Source organism: Phyllostomus discolor, chromosome 14 (genome assembly GCF_004126475.2).
Source record: "Phyllostomus discolor isolate MPI-MPIP mPhyDis1 chromosome 14, mPhyDis1.pri.v3, whole genome shotgun sequence".
In the NCBI taxonomy this organism is placed as follows: domain Eukaryota; kingdom Metazoa; phylum Chordata; class Mammalia; order Chiroptera; family Phyllostomidae; genus Phyllostomus; species Phyllostomus discolor.
The window spans coordinates 31,668,107-31,686,422 of NC_040916.2; the positions used below are offsets into that span (position 1 = coordinate 31,668,107).

Sequence of the window (18,316 nt, forward strand, 5' to 3'; positions counted from 1 at the left end):
CCCCTTCCTTTACCGGAGGAGTAGTTTTTGATCTAGTGTCCGTGGAGCTAACTGAGAGAGTCAGGAACTCGGGATGACGAACATGATTTTCTTCATCTTCACTCGCCCTGTAGGATGACTCTCATTGTACATGTGGGATGTGAACTGTCGCAGTGTTAGCAACACACACGACCCTGTCCCCGCAGCACACAGTGTGACTCTGTCGTAGCCGTTTGTAATCCCGTCACAGTTGTTGCTTGTATCTTAAGGTGGATACTATTTACGTTTCTTTCTTCTTTATGGTCCTTATCAGACCTACTCCTGCGCCTCGCTATGTAGTACAGTAATACAAAAGTGCGTATTGCTGTATTATAGACTTTTTCTTAATATTCTCATAGCTTTAAATTTAATTGAGTGGACCTTTTGCGGTTCCTTTGTATTTCATTTCGTGCATTTGAAACTTATGCTGGAAAAAGGGTCCCTCAGATTGCTGAGGGGCCCCTGGCACTGACAAGACCCTGACCTCGAACCCCCACCCCACAGAAACAAGTGCCCACCGGGGACTGTGCAGTGGTTCACACCCACTGGTGTCTTGTCTCAGGTCCCCAGGTACTTCTCTCTTTGGTGTGGCCCATTCACATTGGCTCCGTGACAGATGTTTACTGTCTGCACAAGATGTGTGAAAAGGGGTCATGTTGTTTTTCACGGACCCATGAGTCCCAGCGGCTTTAAGCAGAAGAATCCTGGAGATCGGACAAGTACCCAGAGTGACCGTTCCTGTCTACCTGGGTTAACTCCCAAACTGCAGGGCCTAAGAGACACTTCCGCTGAGCTGCTGTGCGGACTCAGTGTTTGCCTACGAGGCGGTCGGGGCGCTGAAACTCGATGACGTTGGGGCTGCGTTTTAATTCATGGCCGGGCGGCCACAGGTTTGAGTTACCTGGGCTGGCTGTGATGTCAGACTCAGTTTCGTGTTGTTGTGTTGAAGCCCTCAGAGGTCACTTTCTCCCCGCGGGACACCGCCAGCCCCGCCCCCCGCTGCCCCCGGGACCGGCCTGTCATCGCCGGCCCCTGACCACTCCGTCCCTTGGGGTCAGCCGTGGGGGCTGGGCAGGGAGACGGAGAGCTTCCAGGTCAAGTTTCTTGCCTCGGACACCTGGGAACGGTGTGGTGCTAAAGCCCCGGTGCCAGTTCTTGCTGGACCGACCCGAACTTGATACTTCAGTGTTACGTTGCCCGGAGCCGCCCTGCTCTGAAAACTTAAATAAAGGATGAAGCCCTCGGCTGGCTTCGGGGCAGCAGGGCCCCACCCCTTCGGGGAGAACCCCTCAAGGTGCGCTGGAGGCTCTCGGGGCGGGAGGGGCCGCCCGGGGGGCTGTCTGGAAGTGAGACCACCTTACCCTGGTCTTTCTGGGGGGAGGGTTGGGGAAACGGCGTTTAGCCCATGGAAACAGCTGCCAGGCTCCGTGGACCCGCACCCCCCCCCCCCCCCCCCCCCCCCCCCGCTCACCTTTTTAGTTGGGTGTGGCACCCCTGTCCCACTTAGTGAAACAGTGCGGTGCTGTTGGTGACGAGGAGCAATCGTAGTGGTGGTGGCCACGGCGCTCACTAAGTGCTTCCTCTGCCGGCACGGCGGGAAGCACGGACTTGCCGCTGCCCAAGTGCGGGCGGCGCCAGCCCCGGACGCTGGGGCTCGGAGGTCACACGGAGGGGACGCTGGGGCTCAGAGGTCACGTAACTTGCCCGGGGCCCCAGCAGGTCGGGCTCAGAACTGAGACGGTCTGGCCCCAGAGCCGGGGCTCTCCCGTGTGCGTCCTGACGAACTCTGCCCCCGGGTCACAGCCACCATCGCGGGAGAGCTTCGGCGCCGTTAACCAGCAGGTCCGCACGTGTCCCACGGTCTGCCGTGTCGGCGGCCGGGAGGCCATGCGAGCGTGTGTGCGTGCGTGCAGCCGACTTGGGTATCTGCGGATCTGAGTGTGGGAACGCCCGTGTTTAACCGTGACCTTTTCTGTGTGTGTGTTTGCAGGGATGCTTCCTTCGGAAACTGCACTTACAACCTCACCATCCTCGACTGCCTGCAGGGGATCAGAAAGGTAACGGAGGGCACGCGTCCCTGCGGCGGGGGGCTCGGGAGGTCACGGGTGGGGAAAGGCAGGACGCCGGCGTCCCCCTTGCGTGCTGCTCGAGGGACTTGAGCGCGACTGTGTCGGCCTTTAACAAGTGAATTTAAACTCTGTGAAGCTATAAAATACCTTTCAAACACTTTTCTTCTAATTAAAAACTACCAAGGCCCTCTAGCCCGTGCCCTGCAAACACCACCAACACACACTCCCTGTAGCGCCAGGTAAGAGGCTCCTCTGTGGAGCCTCTAGTCCCCAGTGTGTAGTCCACAGTCACAGCACCTAAAAATGTGCCCGGGGGGAAGGTAATTCTCGTTGTATCACCATCATCATTGTCATCGTCGTTTGCCTATCCCGCCGTCTGGCACAGCCGGCTTCTCGTACGGCCCGTGTGAAATCTAGAACGTGCTCCCCCGGTGGTTGCGGTGACTGCCGACCTGACCTGGAAATTGGGTGGCGTCCGTCCCGCTGGGGGGACAGAGGCACCTGGTCTTCGGTGTATTTCTTGTTCCATCGGCCGTTGGGGTTTATTTCCCCCAAGCGCAGAGGAGGTTTCGGGGGCCCCGGAGGTCGCCCAACCTGTCTCTAAGCAGCTGACGCACGTCCCCCTCAAACACCTCTTCCGTGGGGCAGCTCGCACCGTGAGTCTCCCCACGCAGAGTTTTAGGGGCACGTAAGGGCCTATTAAGGAAAAAATGCCTTTTTCCCCCCTAAATATCTCACTAATGACAAAAGGAAGATGAGCCGTCCTAAGAATTTTTTATTTTCTTCTATCTGAAAAGTGAATCACTTCCCTATATTCTGTTGTGGTCAGATAGGAATTAATTGTACAGCCTCAGTAGGTTTTACCTAGGAATTTGCTAGTAGGTTGCATTTTGGGGGCATGTTTCCACACTTTTCTAAGTGTTCAGCCCCACCTGCGCACAGACTCAAGGCAGAGCGACCGATGTTGGAAGCTGGTCCCCAGAAACGCTTCACACCCTAAGGTCCCCGGGTTCTCGTCCGGTCGGGGGCACCACCGGCGGGCGGGCGGGCGGGCGGGCGAGGGGCGGCAGCGCCCGTACCAGCCGAGTGCGCGAGAACTAACCCAGACTCTGTTTCAGGGACTGCAACACGGGTTTTTCGACTTCGAGACGTTCGATGTGGACGAGTACGAACACTACGAGGTTTGTGCTTTTTAACGTTTTGTGAGACACACTTACACCCCTCACCCCCCGCCGCCACGCAGGGAGTGCACATGGCGCAGCGGGTAGAAGAAACCGTTCTGGAGTTTCCTGTGTTTGTCCCTTTCTCTGCTTTGACCAGGAGCCTTCATTTGAGTTTCAGGAAATGTCCTTTCTGTATATGTCCTTCCATCAAATCTTGATTGACAGTCAGCTTCCACTTTTATAAGAGAAATAATTTCAAAGTGCAGTTTGGCAGTGGAATTGTAAGTTACTCTTGTTTTCAAAACCAGGTCTGTCGACAGCAGAACCGGGCTTGTGCCTCGTGACACATTTCGGCGGCACACGCTTTGGAAACACGGCTGCGTTTGCCAAGCTGTCCGAGTGGGCCGAGTGTTTTCCCACGACGCCGGCGCCCAGATGTCACGTGACGTCCTGCCCGTGCGGCCGGGCAGGGCTCAGGCACAGGGGGTCCGAGCGAGGCCGCCCGGAGAGCGGAGGTTGAGGACCTCCGGGCCCTGCTCCGTGCGGAAGGCTCGGGCTGAGGTCTCTCGGGCCGGTGCTCTGTGGCCAGGTGCCTCGCGGTCGGCCACCGTGTTGGGAACCGATCAACAACAGCACCTTCCCGAGTACGGTCTCACTGTTCGTGTCCGCGCTGGCCCATCACATCCCACTCTGGCCGCCGGGCCGCGGGGGTCCGGGAAAGTGTTTCCTGGGTGACGTCCAGAAGGGTCTGCGAAGAATCTGTATCTCAACAGACACGTTTCTAACAGGTTTTGTTTTTTAAGGGATTCTCGAAGAACTTGAGACCTAAGAGCAGCCATTCCCTTGAAATCTGATCATTGATACGTTCACTTAAAAAATACAAACGGACCTTTTGCTCCAGGGGAAACGGGGAAGGTTTTGGTTGTCCACAACAGAAACAAAACGACTCGAAACAAAAACAACACAGACGGGGCTTTCCACTGGTGCCCAGGGGGCTCGCCTTCCGGAGCTGCCCCTGGGCTGGCTGTGCGCAGGTGAACCGCAGCGGGGCCTGGAGGCAGCCGTCCTGTCCTGTCTGGGACAGCGCCCTGCTTCCAGTGGCGGGGGGAGGGGGCAGGGGCGGGAGAGGAAGAGGCAGGCAGAGGAGCGGCTGCAGGGGCAGCACGTGGTGGGGGGTGCCTGCTCGCGGTGGCTCCCGGGTGCGGACTGTCACCCGTGAAAGACGACGAATACGCGAGACAACGATGAGTAACCGAGGACGATGGCCCATTTTGAGATATTTATGTCGTCTGTTAAAAGTAACTACTTTTCCAGGGAAAGAGGCCAGGGCTTAGTAATTAAGACCCGTTCTGATTTTGTGCTGGCGCTCCAGGGAAACACCGACTGCAGCAGACAACCCCTCGAAATGACGTTTCTTTTGTTACCACCCAGTCGTTGCCGTGAGGGTGAGGTTTTTCTTTCTTTCCTAAACCAGTTACTCGCAACACGGTTGCTAGATACTGTCCCCTCCACCCAGGGCTTGCCCGCGGCGTCAGTTTGGTTTAATGTGCGGACCAGGGCCGTCTCCAGGTGGACGGCGCTGCCCTTGCGTGCAGGTAACCAGCGCACTGTCGGCCGGACCAGGTGGGGTGCGCTCCGCAGGCTGCCCCTTCGGAGGGTCTCTTAGGCCTCCTGTCTCTCGGTGCGCCGCCTGAGGTCAGCCTTAGGGGTCACTGCCGTTGAGCCCTAGGGCGCGATGCTTCAAGGCTCTGCTTTGGGTCAGGGTTTGCAGGTAATCTGGGTGCTGCCCGGTCTGCCCTCTTGTTCGTGGATTGTGGAATCAGAAAAATTCGAATTCCTGCCCTAGGACGGGGGCCAACCACCTTCCAGAAGGCAGGCGTGTGGCCGTGCCGGGGCACCTGGAGGGACTGCGGAGGCGTCTCCCAGGCCACTTGACTCTTCAGGGAACTGTTAGAGGCACATCCCTGGAGCGGGCGCACTGCTCCAAGGCCACGCGGGGGAGGGAGCAGGGCCCTCCCCGGCCACAGCTGTGGTGCAGACAGACGGACCGCAGCTCCCACAGCCGTTGGAGGAGCACGCCCCACACGCTGCTGGGGCAGCGGTCACGCCGGTTAAACCCACGACATGTTTCCCGAGCAGTGCCCCCGGGGGTCTCTTCTCCTGAAGGGTGTGGTTGGGTCTCTGCCCCTGCAGACTTCTTGAGGACGGCAGCCTGGCCTCCATCCTCTGACTGTGGCGGGGCGGTCCCCTCGGCGCCTCTCCTGAAGCTGCTGTTGCTGATACAAGAGCTCGCAGCCCAGTGGGCGTCTCTGGTCTCCCCTCGTCAATCGGCACCATGGGCACTTGCTAACTGTAGAAACCCGCCCCGCCGGCCAGCTCTTACCAGTCAGTCTCGGTCTTTCTCCTCTGCCTGGCCTCTCCCTCCCTCCGCCGGCCCGCACAGCGGCTGCTGGCTGGGGCCCCGAATGTCCGGTCAAGTACTCGCTCCTGAGTGGGGACCCTGCTTCCAAGTTCCAGCCTCTGGGGGTGCTAATGGCCACAGGTCTGCACGCCTTGAGCCCTGGAGCAGCCCCTGCAAATGTGCATGGGGTCCCTGCCCTTGAGGCTGCTGGCAGCTGCAGCACCTGGTCCGAGCAGGTGGAGCCCTCCCTCCCTGTCCCCGGCCACCAGCGCCTCCCTGTCCCCACTGCCACCAGCAGAGGTGCGGCCGCCACCCCCTCCCCCTGCCTGCCACCATGTCTCTCTGCAAATCAAGCCGAATTTAATAATCTAGAGCGTATTGTTTAAATCCAAATGTGCGGCGACTTCGTTTAAACCAAATAACTCAAATGTTTACTTTGCTTTAAGCCCATCGAGTGCCAGTCCTTCGGCGTATTTGCATTTATGTAGCCCAGCTGCGCCGCGGACACTGGTTTACTGTTCCAGAAGTTGGGGGACTGTGGAGTAGGCACCCCCCCCCAGGGTGTTTTATTTGATTTACAGTGTTTTCCCAACGACAGTGGACATTCAGTGTTGCTTTGTCTTAGGGTCAGGTGCACAGCACAGTGGGTAGACCACAGTACATGTTACAAAGTGTGCGCCTGTAAAAAAGGGCACTTTTTCATGAACAAAAAAGGACTTTGTAGTTCTTCCCGTCGTTCCGATTTTCAGCGCGGTCTCGGGGCTGGCACACTGCTTTCCCACGGCGTTGCCCGCGAGAAGGCACCTGCTCCTAAAGGAGCCCGTCCCGGGACCGTCAAGGCCAAGGCCTCCCTCCTCTGCCTCACCGCCTGTCACAGCGGTGCAGAGCCCATGCTTCTCAGGGTGCGGGCGGAACGGCGTGTCTGTGGCCGCGGCAGCGGAGGCGTGCCTCACGGGCACGGGTGCTGTTTTTAGAAGTCGTAAAGATTCAGGTTTTCAGATCCAGTGATGCTGCGAAAGAAACCAGGAGAGTTAGCTGTTCCAAGGCAACCTGGTGAGTCTTTTGTAGCCTGGGAATTCTATGGTAAAGTGAATTAGTAGCACCTGAATACATCAGTTTTGGGAATTCAAATTTTTCATTTTTTTAATAGTAGGAACATCTGTGATTTTCCACATAGCACCGGTAGGCGGTAGGCTTTGGATGGGGAGGCATAACATCACCCCATTGCCTCGTCTTGCTGAGCTGTTTGTTTGCAAGATGTGGTCGGCCGGAAAGAGTTGTGCCTCCCGTCCCCGCCTGAGCTCGGTCTCTCTGAAGAGTGTGTGTGTGCGCTGCCTAATCAGAGAAACCAGTCTGTGTCACTCGGCATTGGTGTAATTCACTGTGAAGAAGGCACAGATACTAACTTTGGAAGCTTATCAAAGTAAGCTTAAGTTACAGTAGTCAGTTAAAAGCTGTCCCTTTCTTATTACCGGTATTTTTTTTTTTAGACTTGGGTCTAAGACCTCCGTCTCTCTGTGTACTCCGTGCGCCTCTCCAGGCCACCGAGCCCAGCTCCCCGTTACCTCCTCAGGTGCAAGCATGGGTCTCGCTGAGCCCATTGTCTCTGTCCCGGGGACGGGTTAGGAAAGGTCACTGTTTAACCAAAGGGCGCCCGCAGTCCAGACCAACAGAGGTAGCTGCGCAGCACGCTGACCCGGACCCCGAGCGCCCACGGAGACGGGTAGAGCGAGCAGGGACAGCTGTTTCCTCCCGCGCTTCGTCCAAGAGTTGGTGTCCCCCGCGGGAGCCTCAGAGCATGTCTTTGTTTCTGAATTTTCAAATAGTGTTTTAAGCTTAACGCTTACTTGAGAGGGGTGGCAGACCGTTAACTGGGGACTTTTATTTCAGAAAGAAAACGAACGTTCACCCCGAGGAGCTGTATATTAGCTTCTCCATTCGGGTGGCTATAAACTGGGAGCTGTGCCCGAGCGTTAACGTGGTGTGAGCACTTGCAGGGTCCCTGAGGTCTGCGTAGGGCGCTGCAGAGATACACGCTCCGTTACAGTTAGACGAATGCGGTGCGGGCACTTGTAAGGCGGCAGGTAGCGGTGCTTTCCTAGCTGGAGGGACAGGTCTGTGTTGGAAACGGGAGAGCCGCACAGCCCGGGCCGGATTTTCGTGGGAATGGCCGGGGGCAGAGCACGGAGTTCAGTCGAGGTCCCCGATTTCCTGGAGGCCCTGAATCCAGTGTCACGTTTAGCAAACACAAGCTCCTACAAGCGGGGTGCGGGTGGTGCTCGGCCAGCGCCCTGGTCTGCTCCGCCTATGTCTTCTGTGGGGACATGGGGATGTGGGGACATGGGGACCCCAGTCTGCGACCCACAGCGGGGCTGGGGCTGGGGCTGGGGCTGGGGTGGGCTCAGGATGCTCACACGAAGAGGCAGTGACACATACACCTTTGGATGCCTTGTGCAGACCTGTCCGATCACCTGCCCGATCTCCAGTGCGAGCCCCGCCTCAGGCGGTGTGCCCTGGTTCACGGGCACCGGGGAGGGCACGGAAGTGGGGGTGGGTAGGGCCATGGGGGGACGCTCGGCCCCTTCCCGGTCTCCCAGCCTCTGCTGAGGCTCCCTGCGTGAGCGTAAGCAGGAGGCTGACACCTGCTGGTCCAGGCCGGCGCCCAGGTGTGTTTTATTTGGCTGCATGGTGTCAGTATCGGAAGATGGCATCCAAAACGGCAAATTCCAAATATGGAGAGATTTCCCGTGAAAATCCAATCGGAAGATGGGCCTCGTAGCTGAGGAACATCTGCCTTTACTTCTCTTCTGCGGACCCTCGAACTGAGTGGTTTGTGGCCGTGGCCGACGACCTTGGCCGACGACCTTGGCTGACTCTAGATCGTGGTGTAACCTCGGACGAGGGTCTGCCCCTCACTCCCGCCTCCGCCCGTTTCCCAGTCTGTCAGAGCCGACAACAGACGTGTACCTGTAAAAACAGGGAAAAAAGCCCAAGGAAGTGTGTTCATCATAACCCTGATGTACAGAAAGTTTTTATTGTTTAATGTGTGCATCCTGTGTTCATGGAAAGTGCCTACATTCTGGTTTCTCTCGTTTTCCTTTGTCGCTGGGACAAGCAGTGTTCCTTTGCATTTCTTCCCAGTGCGGAGTGGCCAGGAGGCAAACTTGTTTCAAGCGAAGTACCTCCACTTGAATAAGGTTTTGAACAATTTTGTACAGTCTAGGTACAAACTTCTCTGAAGTGGATCGAATTCATAAAGACCACTTTGAGAACAGACGCAGGTTGTAATTTCAGCCGAGTTAGTTACTCCGTCTCCCTGCGAGCCCCGTCGGTCTGGGACCCACGGGATGAACGCAGCTTTCTCTGTGAGGGGGTCCGAAGTGACATAAGAATCACAAAATCTTTCTCTTCTCTTTCCGCTCGTCGCTCCGCCAGCGAGTTGAGAACGGTGACTTCAACTGGATCGTCCCCGGGAAATTTCTAGCGTTCAGTGGACCGCACCCAAAAAGCAAGATTGAAAATGGTAGGTTTCCCTTTCTTTTACCCCCCAAGTTTACTGCAGTTCATTTGTAATTTCTGACTTCCCTCAGAAAACCCAAAGAACATTCATAACTTGAAAACCGGAATGGCAGCAATCGGTGTGTTCGGAGCACTGTACTTGAGTGAGTGGAGGTGAGATCACCGTGTTAAAGCTGGCCGAGTTTTAGGCTGTCGTGCACAGGACTCGCTCTCCATCTGGCCCAGGTGTCTGAGGAGAACCTGAGAAGCTAGTCAGACCCACGACAAAACGCCCGAGTTCCCGTGGTGGTTCTGGTTTGTCGGGGGGCGGTGGAGTGCTGTGCATCGGAGTGCTCTTTGGGGAGCTCCACGTTGAGGAACGATGAGGGTGACAAGAGGAGTCCTTTATTGAGCACCTACTGTGTGTTAGATGCCAGCTCACAAAAGCATGATCTCACTCAGCGCACACACACCTCCAGGAAGAGTGGGCACTGTTATCTTCATTTCGTGCAGGAGGAAGTTGCGGCTTAGGGGTGGGAATTTCCCCGAGGTCGAGACGTAATAGAGCCTCCTCCATCCCAGGGCTGGGCCACCGAGCGCCGACCTGCGTGGCTCCACCCTGGCGGGGGGCCGTGTGGTCGCTGGCAGCCGCCCTCTGAGCTACTTATTTGCCGTCCACGGGTGGCTGGGGCATCACCCTCTTCAGGGAAGAAAGCCAAGGGAAAAATAAGCCTCTCGAATGAAACACGATCAGCTGGTCGAGTTTTCCCGCTGATATGCAGTTTCTGCTTTGTTTTCCATCTGCTCACATGCCCTAGAAGACAAGAAGTGAGAGTCTCCAAAGGTTGAGGGACAATTTAGGGGACAAGTGCATCAAGTTGAAAAAGCCACCCGTGAACACGATAGCCCCTTTCCTTCGCTCTCCGTCTGCCCGCAGACCTGGGCCACCCGTCCTGTGGGGGGACGTGATTTGGAGCCTGGTCTAGGTTTATTCTTATTTTATCATTATCATCACAAGTATTTATCCTAAAGTCTAGCTTCGTCGTATGGTGTTATTCACGCATTTAGATTTGACCATTTCTTGGAGTTTCCACCCACCCGCCCATCATTTCACACCTGTGAGTGACATTGCGCACCGGGGAAACCCTGCCCGGAACAGTTTCCCTCTGGGGACCGCAGGGTCAGCCCACAGGAGGGTCAGCCCACAGACGTCCAGGAGGCCAGAACCACGTCCTCCTCAGGGACTCGCTCCTGAGCCTCCTCGGCCCCAGACGCTGATGCGCAGACCCCTGTCCTGCGCGGGGTGGGGGGTGGGGGGTGGGTAGGAATGACAGGCTGAGCCTGAGCACACGGCTCTTGGGCCGGCGGTCTCTGCAGGCAGGGCTGAGGGGCCCACCCTTGGCCTTGCGTGCGGCAGGGCCTGACTCCGCCCCAGCACACCCGCGCGGGCCTCTGTGGCTTTGCACTCACTGGCGAGGTGGAAGGGAATTTGCCACTTAGGATTCTTGTGTTTTATGAAATTAGAGAGGAGACGAGGTATAATTAAAACAATCATTTACCTGGCTGGCGTAGCTCAGTGGATTGAGCGCGGGCTGGGAACCAAAGTGTCCCAGGTTCGATTCCCAGCCAGGGTACATTCCTGGGTTGCAGGCCATAACCCCCAGCAACCGCACATTGATGTTTCTCTCTCTCTCTCTCTCTCTCTCTCCCCCCCTTCCTTCCCTCCCTAAAAATAAATAAATAAAATCTTTAAAAACAAAAAACAAAAAAACAATCATTTAAAAAAATTGTATAGAGATACTCCTTGCTTATGTTTTTATAAGAAGCAAGTGCAGGAGAACCAATAAAGAACATAGAAACGACTTCTAATTCTACCCAGGTGTTTCTAGGGTTACTGGTTAGTGGTGGGTTTATTTGGGGACTTTAATTTTCCTTCCATGTGCTTCTCTTGTTTTTACTTTTTTAAAAAAGATTTTATGTATTTATTTTTAGAGAGGGAAGGGAGGGAGGGAGAGAGAGAAACATCGATGTGCAGTTGCTGGGGGCTGTGGCCTGCAACCCAGGCATGTGCCCTGACTGGGAATCGAACCTGCGGCACTTTGGTTCGCAGCCCACGCTCAATCCACTGAGCTACGCCAGCCAGGGCTCATGTGATAATTCTTAACTGTCAAAAATCTTTCAAAAATTCTTGTTGGTCCCAAATTGCGATGCAGGGGTATAATGACAGCCACCGTCTGCTTACATGCCCGGGTCGGTGCCCAGCCTCTTGTGCCCCGCCTCCTCAGCAGTCGGAACCTCCCTCCAGAGCAGGCGGGGCCTCCTTTAGGGGAGCAGCCCGAGGCTCCGAGGGCCGGCCAAGACTGGGGGTTCCCACGCCAGATAGCGGCTGCACGAGGATTCAAACTCCAGTCTCTCTGAGTCCAAATTCCGTGTCGTGTTAAATTTTACTACAGAGGAAGAACATGTCCGAGACAGGAAGTGTAAGCAGTGCAGTTAAAAAGTCACCTGTAACTGTGTGAAGTACTGCTGTACACACACCCTTTCCCCGTGCATGTGCCGTGCCCCCTCACAGCGGGAGGGCAGGGCGGCCTGAGGGTGCTGCTCCCGGGCGCTGGCCGTGTTCTCGCCCGGGGCGATCGCCCCGAGGCTGCCGTTGTAAAAGGCCGCCCCGTTACTGGGGTGCCCCTTTGAAGACCTGATACTCACTGGAAGCCTCATCATGCTTTTTGTAAAGGGCTTTACCTTTATACATCCTTTCTGAACTTAAAACTAATGCTGTGATGGAATTAATAAACTTGACCCAATTACAGTGAAATCTTGGCCACTTTTTTTTTTTTTTTGCATTGAGAAACCCTGGTTTCCCGAGGAGGCTGAAAGTCACGTTGGGGTTTGACAGTGGAAAAGGTAGATCGTCAAGGAGTTCACACTCGGAGAGCTGCTGCTAGGTTGCAGCCGAGGCGGCCCCACACCCTGGCAGCCAGGCAGGGCGCGCTGCGAGAGGCTCACGTGCGTGTCGTAGCGACAGACAGCCGCTTCCGACTGCGGGCGAGGGGAGAGCCCTGCCGGGTTGGGTTACACGTATTTTGGATTTCAAATTTTCTAAAACAAACAAACAAACAAATAAACCCCGCAGAACTCTCAGGTGGCAGTGTTCTTTTTATCTTTATTTAAAAAGAAAAGAGGAAGGAAGGAAGGAAGGGGAAAGGAAAGGGAAGAGGAAAGTGGAAAGGGAAGGAAAAAAAGAAAAGAAAAGAAAAGAAAAAGGAAGCAAGAAGGAAGAGAGAGAGAAGACGGTGCAGGGAAAGACAGCTGGAGACAGGAACCCAGACCATGTGAGGTCGGCCTGCTCTTCCCGTGGGAGGCGCCAGGCGGGCAGAGCCTGCGCGGTGGAAGCCGGGCTCCCCCTGCCCCTGGCCCTGTGAACTGGCGTGAGCTCTGCACCCTCTCTGAGCCCCGGCTTCCTCCCGTGTCGAAGCTCGGAGCAGAGTGCACCAGGCGGGCGTCCAGTGTGGGCTGGTGGGGGTGTGCAAAGTGCTTTGCACGCTGTCCAGCCCGTCGGCGGGGCTCATTCGGTGACAGTGTTCTGACGACAGTTCTACCACCCAGTGAGCCTGATGTTCGCTTGCTCCATTAGCAGGGGGATTAGTCCCCTGACTCCGCTGTTCTTCAGATTCCTGACCTCAAACAAGGGGCTGGGAGGAGATGGATTTAAAAAACATATACTTTATTGATTATGCTATTACAGTTGTCCCATTCCCCCCTTCACTCCCCTCCCCCCTACATTCCCCCCTTTAGTTCATGTCCATGTGTCATATACATATAAATTCTTTGGCTTCTATGCTTCCCACACTATTCTTACCCTCCCCCTGCCTATTTTCCACCTACCGTCTATGCCACTTATTCTCTGTACCTTTCCCCCTCTCTCCTCCTCCGACTCCCTCCTGATAACCCTCCATGTGATCTCCATTTGTGTGGTTCTGTTCCTGTTCTAGTTGTTTGCTTAGTTCGTTTTTGTTTTTGTTTTAGGTGTGGTTGTTAATAATTGTGAGTTTGCTATCATTTACTATACATGGTTTTTTATCTTCTTTTTCTTAGATAAGTCCTTTTAACATTTTATAAAATAAGGGCTTGGTGATGATGAACTCCTTTAACTTGACCTTATCTGGGAAGTACTCTATCTGCCCTTCCATTCTAAATGAAAGCTTTGCTGGATAGAGCAATCTGGGATGTAGGTCCTTGCCTTTCATGACTTGGAATATTTCTTTCCAGTCCCTTCTTGCCTGCAAGGTCTCTTCTGAGAAGTCAGCTGACAGTCTGATGGGAACCCCTTTGTAGGTTACTGTCTCCTTGTCTCTTGCTGCTTCTAGGATTCTCTCCTTCATTTTAATCTTGGCTAATGTAATTATGATGTGCCTTGGTGTGTTCCTCCTTGGGTCCAACTTCTTTGGGACTCTCTGAGCTTCCTGGACTTCCTGGAAGTCTATTTCCTTTGCCAGAATGGGGAAGTTCTTCTTTATTATTTGTTCAAATAGCTTTTCCACTTGTTGCTCTTCCTTGATGAGATGGATTTCTAAATGGCCCTCAGCTGTGGGATTCTGTTTCGAGGCCTGGTTAGCACGGGACCCTGCCTGTGCTTTTTACTGAGGTCAGGGCACCACCTAGCGGCCGGACAGAGAAGGGCTGGGTGTTCGCCCCGTCAGCCGCGCACCTGGAGCTAAGAGCAGTGCCCACAGCACCCAGTGCGCGAACAACCCCCACAAACAACTGTTCCAAAGCCATAGGAGATTGGCGTTGTTTTTGGCTGTAACTCATTTGAAGCACTTTTGGGGATCTTGAAGAATCCCGCTCACCGACTGTATTCATGTGATGTCCCCAGTTTTTATTTTTGGAGACCTAGCAGTTAGCCCCCGGGTGGCCGTTCCCTGAAGTTGGCCCCAGCACAGGCCCTGGGCTCTGACCCCAGGGTCCAGGGAGCCCCCCCCAGCCCCCGTCTCTCACCAGCAGTGCAAGCGCCTGGGCCAGCTCCCTCCCCAGGCATGTGCACCCCGGAGAATGCAAGGTTGAGAGTCTGGCATGTAGTAAGTGCTCAGTAAACGCTAAGTAGGATTGTTGTCATTATTGCTAGTATCTCAGTGTCCTGTTGCCATATGCAACTGTCCAGCACTCAGTTATTGTGAAAAGAACAACAATTTGGCCCACAAACCAACTAGGAGTGCAGACGGGGTTTTCCCAAGTCGAACAGCACTCGCTCTCCCCGCCTGGGTGTGCGGGGGTCTCCGTTTCTCACATGGAGGGTGGTCAGCACACTCTGCTGCCGTCGTGCCTGAAGTGGGGATCGTGTGTCTGGGCTGCGGACCAGCCAGCCCTGCCTTCCAGTTCCGCCGTGTTCATGCCGTGACCTCGCTCAGGTGCACCCTCCTCGGGCTCTCGGGGGCCGGCAGGACCAGCTCTGGCGGGTGGAGCCCGAGAGGCACTGATTGGAGTTGGGCTGGGGAGTTGCCGCCTCCAGGGGCAGCTGGAGAAGGAGGAGGCTCAGGCGAGGGGTGGCAGCGGGCCCGTGGGGTCTGGGCAGGGACAGAACCTCCCCGCTGCGACCAAGGGCAGTCAGCGGGGGGGCACCTGCTCCCGAGACAGCCGAAGAGCCAAAGGGCAGCACTGAAGGAACCAGAATGTTCTGGAGGAAATGGCTGCTGCCTCTCAGGCCAGGGGACAGCAGAGGGGAGTGGGTCACCAGGACGTGGGAGCTCGGAGGAGGAGCCGGGCTGGTGTCAGGAGCCCGGGAGGGCGTGCCAAAGGGCAGGGGCCTGCATTTAGGGGCCGAGGGGTGGGGGCCGAGAGGCTGGGCTGCAGGCCAGTGCTGGGGGAGGCCCAGCTGCCCTCAGCGGCTGGAGCCATGCAGGCCGGACCTCTGTGCTTGTCCCCTCCCAGCTCTGGCCTGCAGTCACCCTGTGGTGCTGCTGCCCAGTTGCAGAACCGACAGGAAGTGTCAGCTTGGAGCAGGTTGGGAGAGGGCGGGCTTGCTGCTGAGACAAAGAAGTGGCCGCTTGTGCAGGGCTGGAGGTGGCAGAAAATGTCCCCACAGTCACCATGTGGAAACTGCGGGTCCCCTTGGCCAGCCGTGTGTGGAGCCCAGCACCACAGACGGGCCCCGAGCGAGGGTGTCTCACCTGGTGCACCTGCCGGGAGCCAGTGGGCCCTGGTGGGTCTCAGCCGCACTAGGCGGAGTGCTGGGAGCTCATGCCCCTCACCCCCGGGGCTGCTGGGCGGGGCCTGCAACGCCCCCAGGGGTCTCCTCAGTTGACTGGCCGAGTGCCGGCTGACTGTAGCTCCCAGGAACACGCAGGTGAGGCCAGGTACACTCACAACAGAAGGGGGTTAGAGGCTGAATGCCTGACCTCCCCACAAGGAAATGTCTATGAAAGAATCACTCGGCCTCTTGGAGTTTCTGGATCTGCCAAGTGGACCGAACTGTCCTGGACAGGCCGGTGTGGGGATTAAAGGAGAAACTGGAGTGGAATCGTGGCTGGCACCGCGCAGGCGCTTGGTGCTCAGTCTCTTTGGCGGGGGCTGCGCTGCTGACCGAGGCTGTCCGACTGGCAGAGGGGCTCTGACTGCCGTGGGGGAGCCTTTGTCCCTGAAGTGCACTGATAGAGGGGCGACGGGCCCCCACTGCCAGCCGTGCACACGCGTGCTCAGGTCTTGGCGGGACGCGCTCCTGGACTGGCACCGGCTGGTGGGAGGGAGCGCTCTGCCGTGCCTGGGGGAGGGTTCCCCGACTGTGGGGGTTTCCCCGCCCCCTCAGACCGCAGCTGGGAGGGAGGGAGGGAGGGGGGGGAGGGAGGGAGGGAGGGGGGGAGGGAGGGGCCTGCGCCCTGAGCTGCGCCGTCCCCCGGGGAGCTGCTGTATGTCATCATAAACGTCACCGCAGGCACGGGTGTCCGCAGGCTCCCGGCCGTGCTGACCACGGGTCCTTCTCCCCCCCCCCAGGCTACCCTCTCCACGCCCCCGAGGCCTATTTCCCCTACTTCAAGAAGCACAACGTGACCGCCGTCGTGCGGCTGAACAAGAAGATCTACGAGGCCAAGCGCTTCACGGACGCCGGCTTCGAGCACTACGACCTCTTCTTCATCGACGGCAGCACGCCCAGCGACCACATCGTGCGGCGCTTCCTGAACATCTGCGAGAACACGGAGGGGGCCATCGCCGTCCACTGCAAAGGTGCGTGCCGCCCGCGGGTGCCCGCCCGCGGGTCCCAGCAAACCACGGCCGGCGAAGCCAGCTGGTGTCTTGGAGGAAAAAAAAAGATCTTTTTTTGGTTTCAGGAAAGGGGGGCACAAACCTATTGAAATAATCCCATCCTAGAAAAGGGGTCGCCTGGCTGTGGCCTCTCTGGGGTCAGGCTCGCTGGCGCTGGGCCCCGCACGAGAGGGGGCAGCGTCTGCAGGCCGCCGGTGGGCACTTTTAGATAGTCACACTGGCCAAGGGGCGTGGGGTCGCTGCCTCCTCGTTCTCTCTCCCTTCTGGAATCGGCGATCTCCGTCCCGCCCTCCTGCACCCACTCGACAGTTGATGCTCTCCTTTCCCGCCCTGCCTGGTGGCTCTCTGGGCCCACCCCCGCCCCACCCCCGGTTTCCCCCCTGGGCTGCCGCATCCTGGAGCACCTGCCTCGCCTGTTCCCTGGGGCCAGCAGCATCCCGGAGCCACAGGCCAGTGTGCGTGTGTCTTCGAATGACCCGAGAGCCTTGGTTTTGTAGGGGAGTCTCTGCTCTCAAGGGGTGGGCACTGGGGAAGGCCTGAGGGTGTCGGAGTTGCGGGTGACAATGCGGTTTTACACCAGCAATCCGTTCCCGGTGTGGCTCAGCCGGGCACCAGACAGGCCGTGTTTCTCTGCCGCCTGTGTGAGCGGACTTCTGCTCCAAGCCTCAGCTGCGGAGGAGGCTCGGACGCCGTCGTGAGGCACCCCCCGGTGCTCAGGGGGTAATTTTACAGGGGTCTTTGATTTCAGCGAGAAGAGGAAGGAATCCCTTCGGCCTCCCTGGCCTGAGCTCCCCGCATGCACGCAGCTCTTCAGAGTGGTGCCTCTGGGTGGTGCCGTTTGCGTGTCGGTGGAGTTTTGTGCTGCTTGCCCTGGCAGGTGCTGGGGCCCGTCCTGGTCCGTGCACGCGCCAGGGGCCGCTGTGACTGACTCAGACGAGCTCGGCTGGGGTTCCGACAGTGATTAAAGTGCCATGTTGTGGGCCCCTGTCTCTGTGTTTAAGATTTGAGGAGGAGGAGGAGGTACTTTGTGGAGCACGTGAGAGTGAGGGAGAGCTGCGTCTGCCTGCAGAGCCCCGGGGAGGGGGAGAGGAGCCGTGCGTGGCCCGGGTTCCGAGGGGCTCCTGGCCACCCTGACGTAGCCCCCCTGCCCATGTCTGAGCAGGGTGGGGCCCTGGCTCGGGACCCCCCACCTCCCAGGAAGGAGTCTTCTGCTCCCTCCCTGCAGGTCGCTGCTCCCAGTTCTGAGCAGGCCCCTGAGGGGCACCGGTGGGCAGGCCTGCCCCGGGGGTGGCCCGTCTGCACCCCGACTTTGCCTTTCTGTCTCACCCCGTGAAGGGCGGCCCGGGCCCAAGAAAAGGCCTGCCTTTGGCGTGTTTCAAACGTCAGCGGAATCGGAGCGCTGATGGGAGCACAGCCGCTGCCCGCACATGAGGGGATACTCACGTGCTCTCCTCCCAAGTTTATTTTTGGGTCACGAAAGTCAGTAGTTTTCCCGGGATCAGTTTGGCCCGGTTTCTGAGTCAGTTCGTTGTGTGGTGCCCACGTCGTGTGTTTTATCTGTGCGTCACGTCTCGGGCTGACAGGTGCAGGGGAGAAGAAATGCGAAGCTTTTGTTGGAGCTCGGCACCTCTCCACAGCCTCCTTCACTAACCGGCGGTGTGAACGCCGAGTTTCTGGTGCTAAACGTCCTCGTCACAGACCTGCCTCTCCTTGACACCCCGGTCGCTGAGTGTTGATGCTTACTTTATAGTGTAGAGGGTTTTAAAAAAAATATCTGTGTTTAAAACCAGAGCCTTTTTTGTTTGTGCTTTTTAGCATTAAAACAATTCATGGCAGTGTTGGCACATTGCAGCACTCTCGATGTGGCTGCTTCTCAGATGTGGGACTTCCGTGCAGGTGGTTCTGAGCGT

General features: G+C 57.1%; 1 protein-coding gene across 5 annotated transcripts in view; it reads left to right on the plus strand.

The window, feature by feature from the left end:
• The window catches only part of CDC14A (cell division cycle 14A), a 100,083-nt gene that overhangs the window by 54,970 nt on the left and 26,797 nt on the right, over positions 1–18,316 (plus strand). For all 5 annotated transcript variants that reach the window (XM_036015899.1, XM_036015900.1, XM_028502743.2 and 2 more), the window contains 4 exons: positions 2,009–2,075; positions 3,206–3,268; positions 9,087–9,174; positions 16,137–16,367. In XM_036015899.1, coding sequence (XP_035871792.1) covers positions 2,009–2,075; positions 3,206–3,268; positions 9,087–9,174; positions 16,137–16,367 — 449 coding nt within the window. The remainder of the gene's footprint in view (positions 1–2,008; positions 2,076–3,205; positions 3,269–9,086; positions 9,175–16,136; positions 16,368–18,316) is intronic.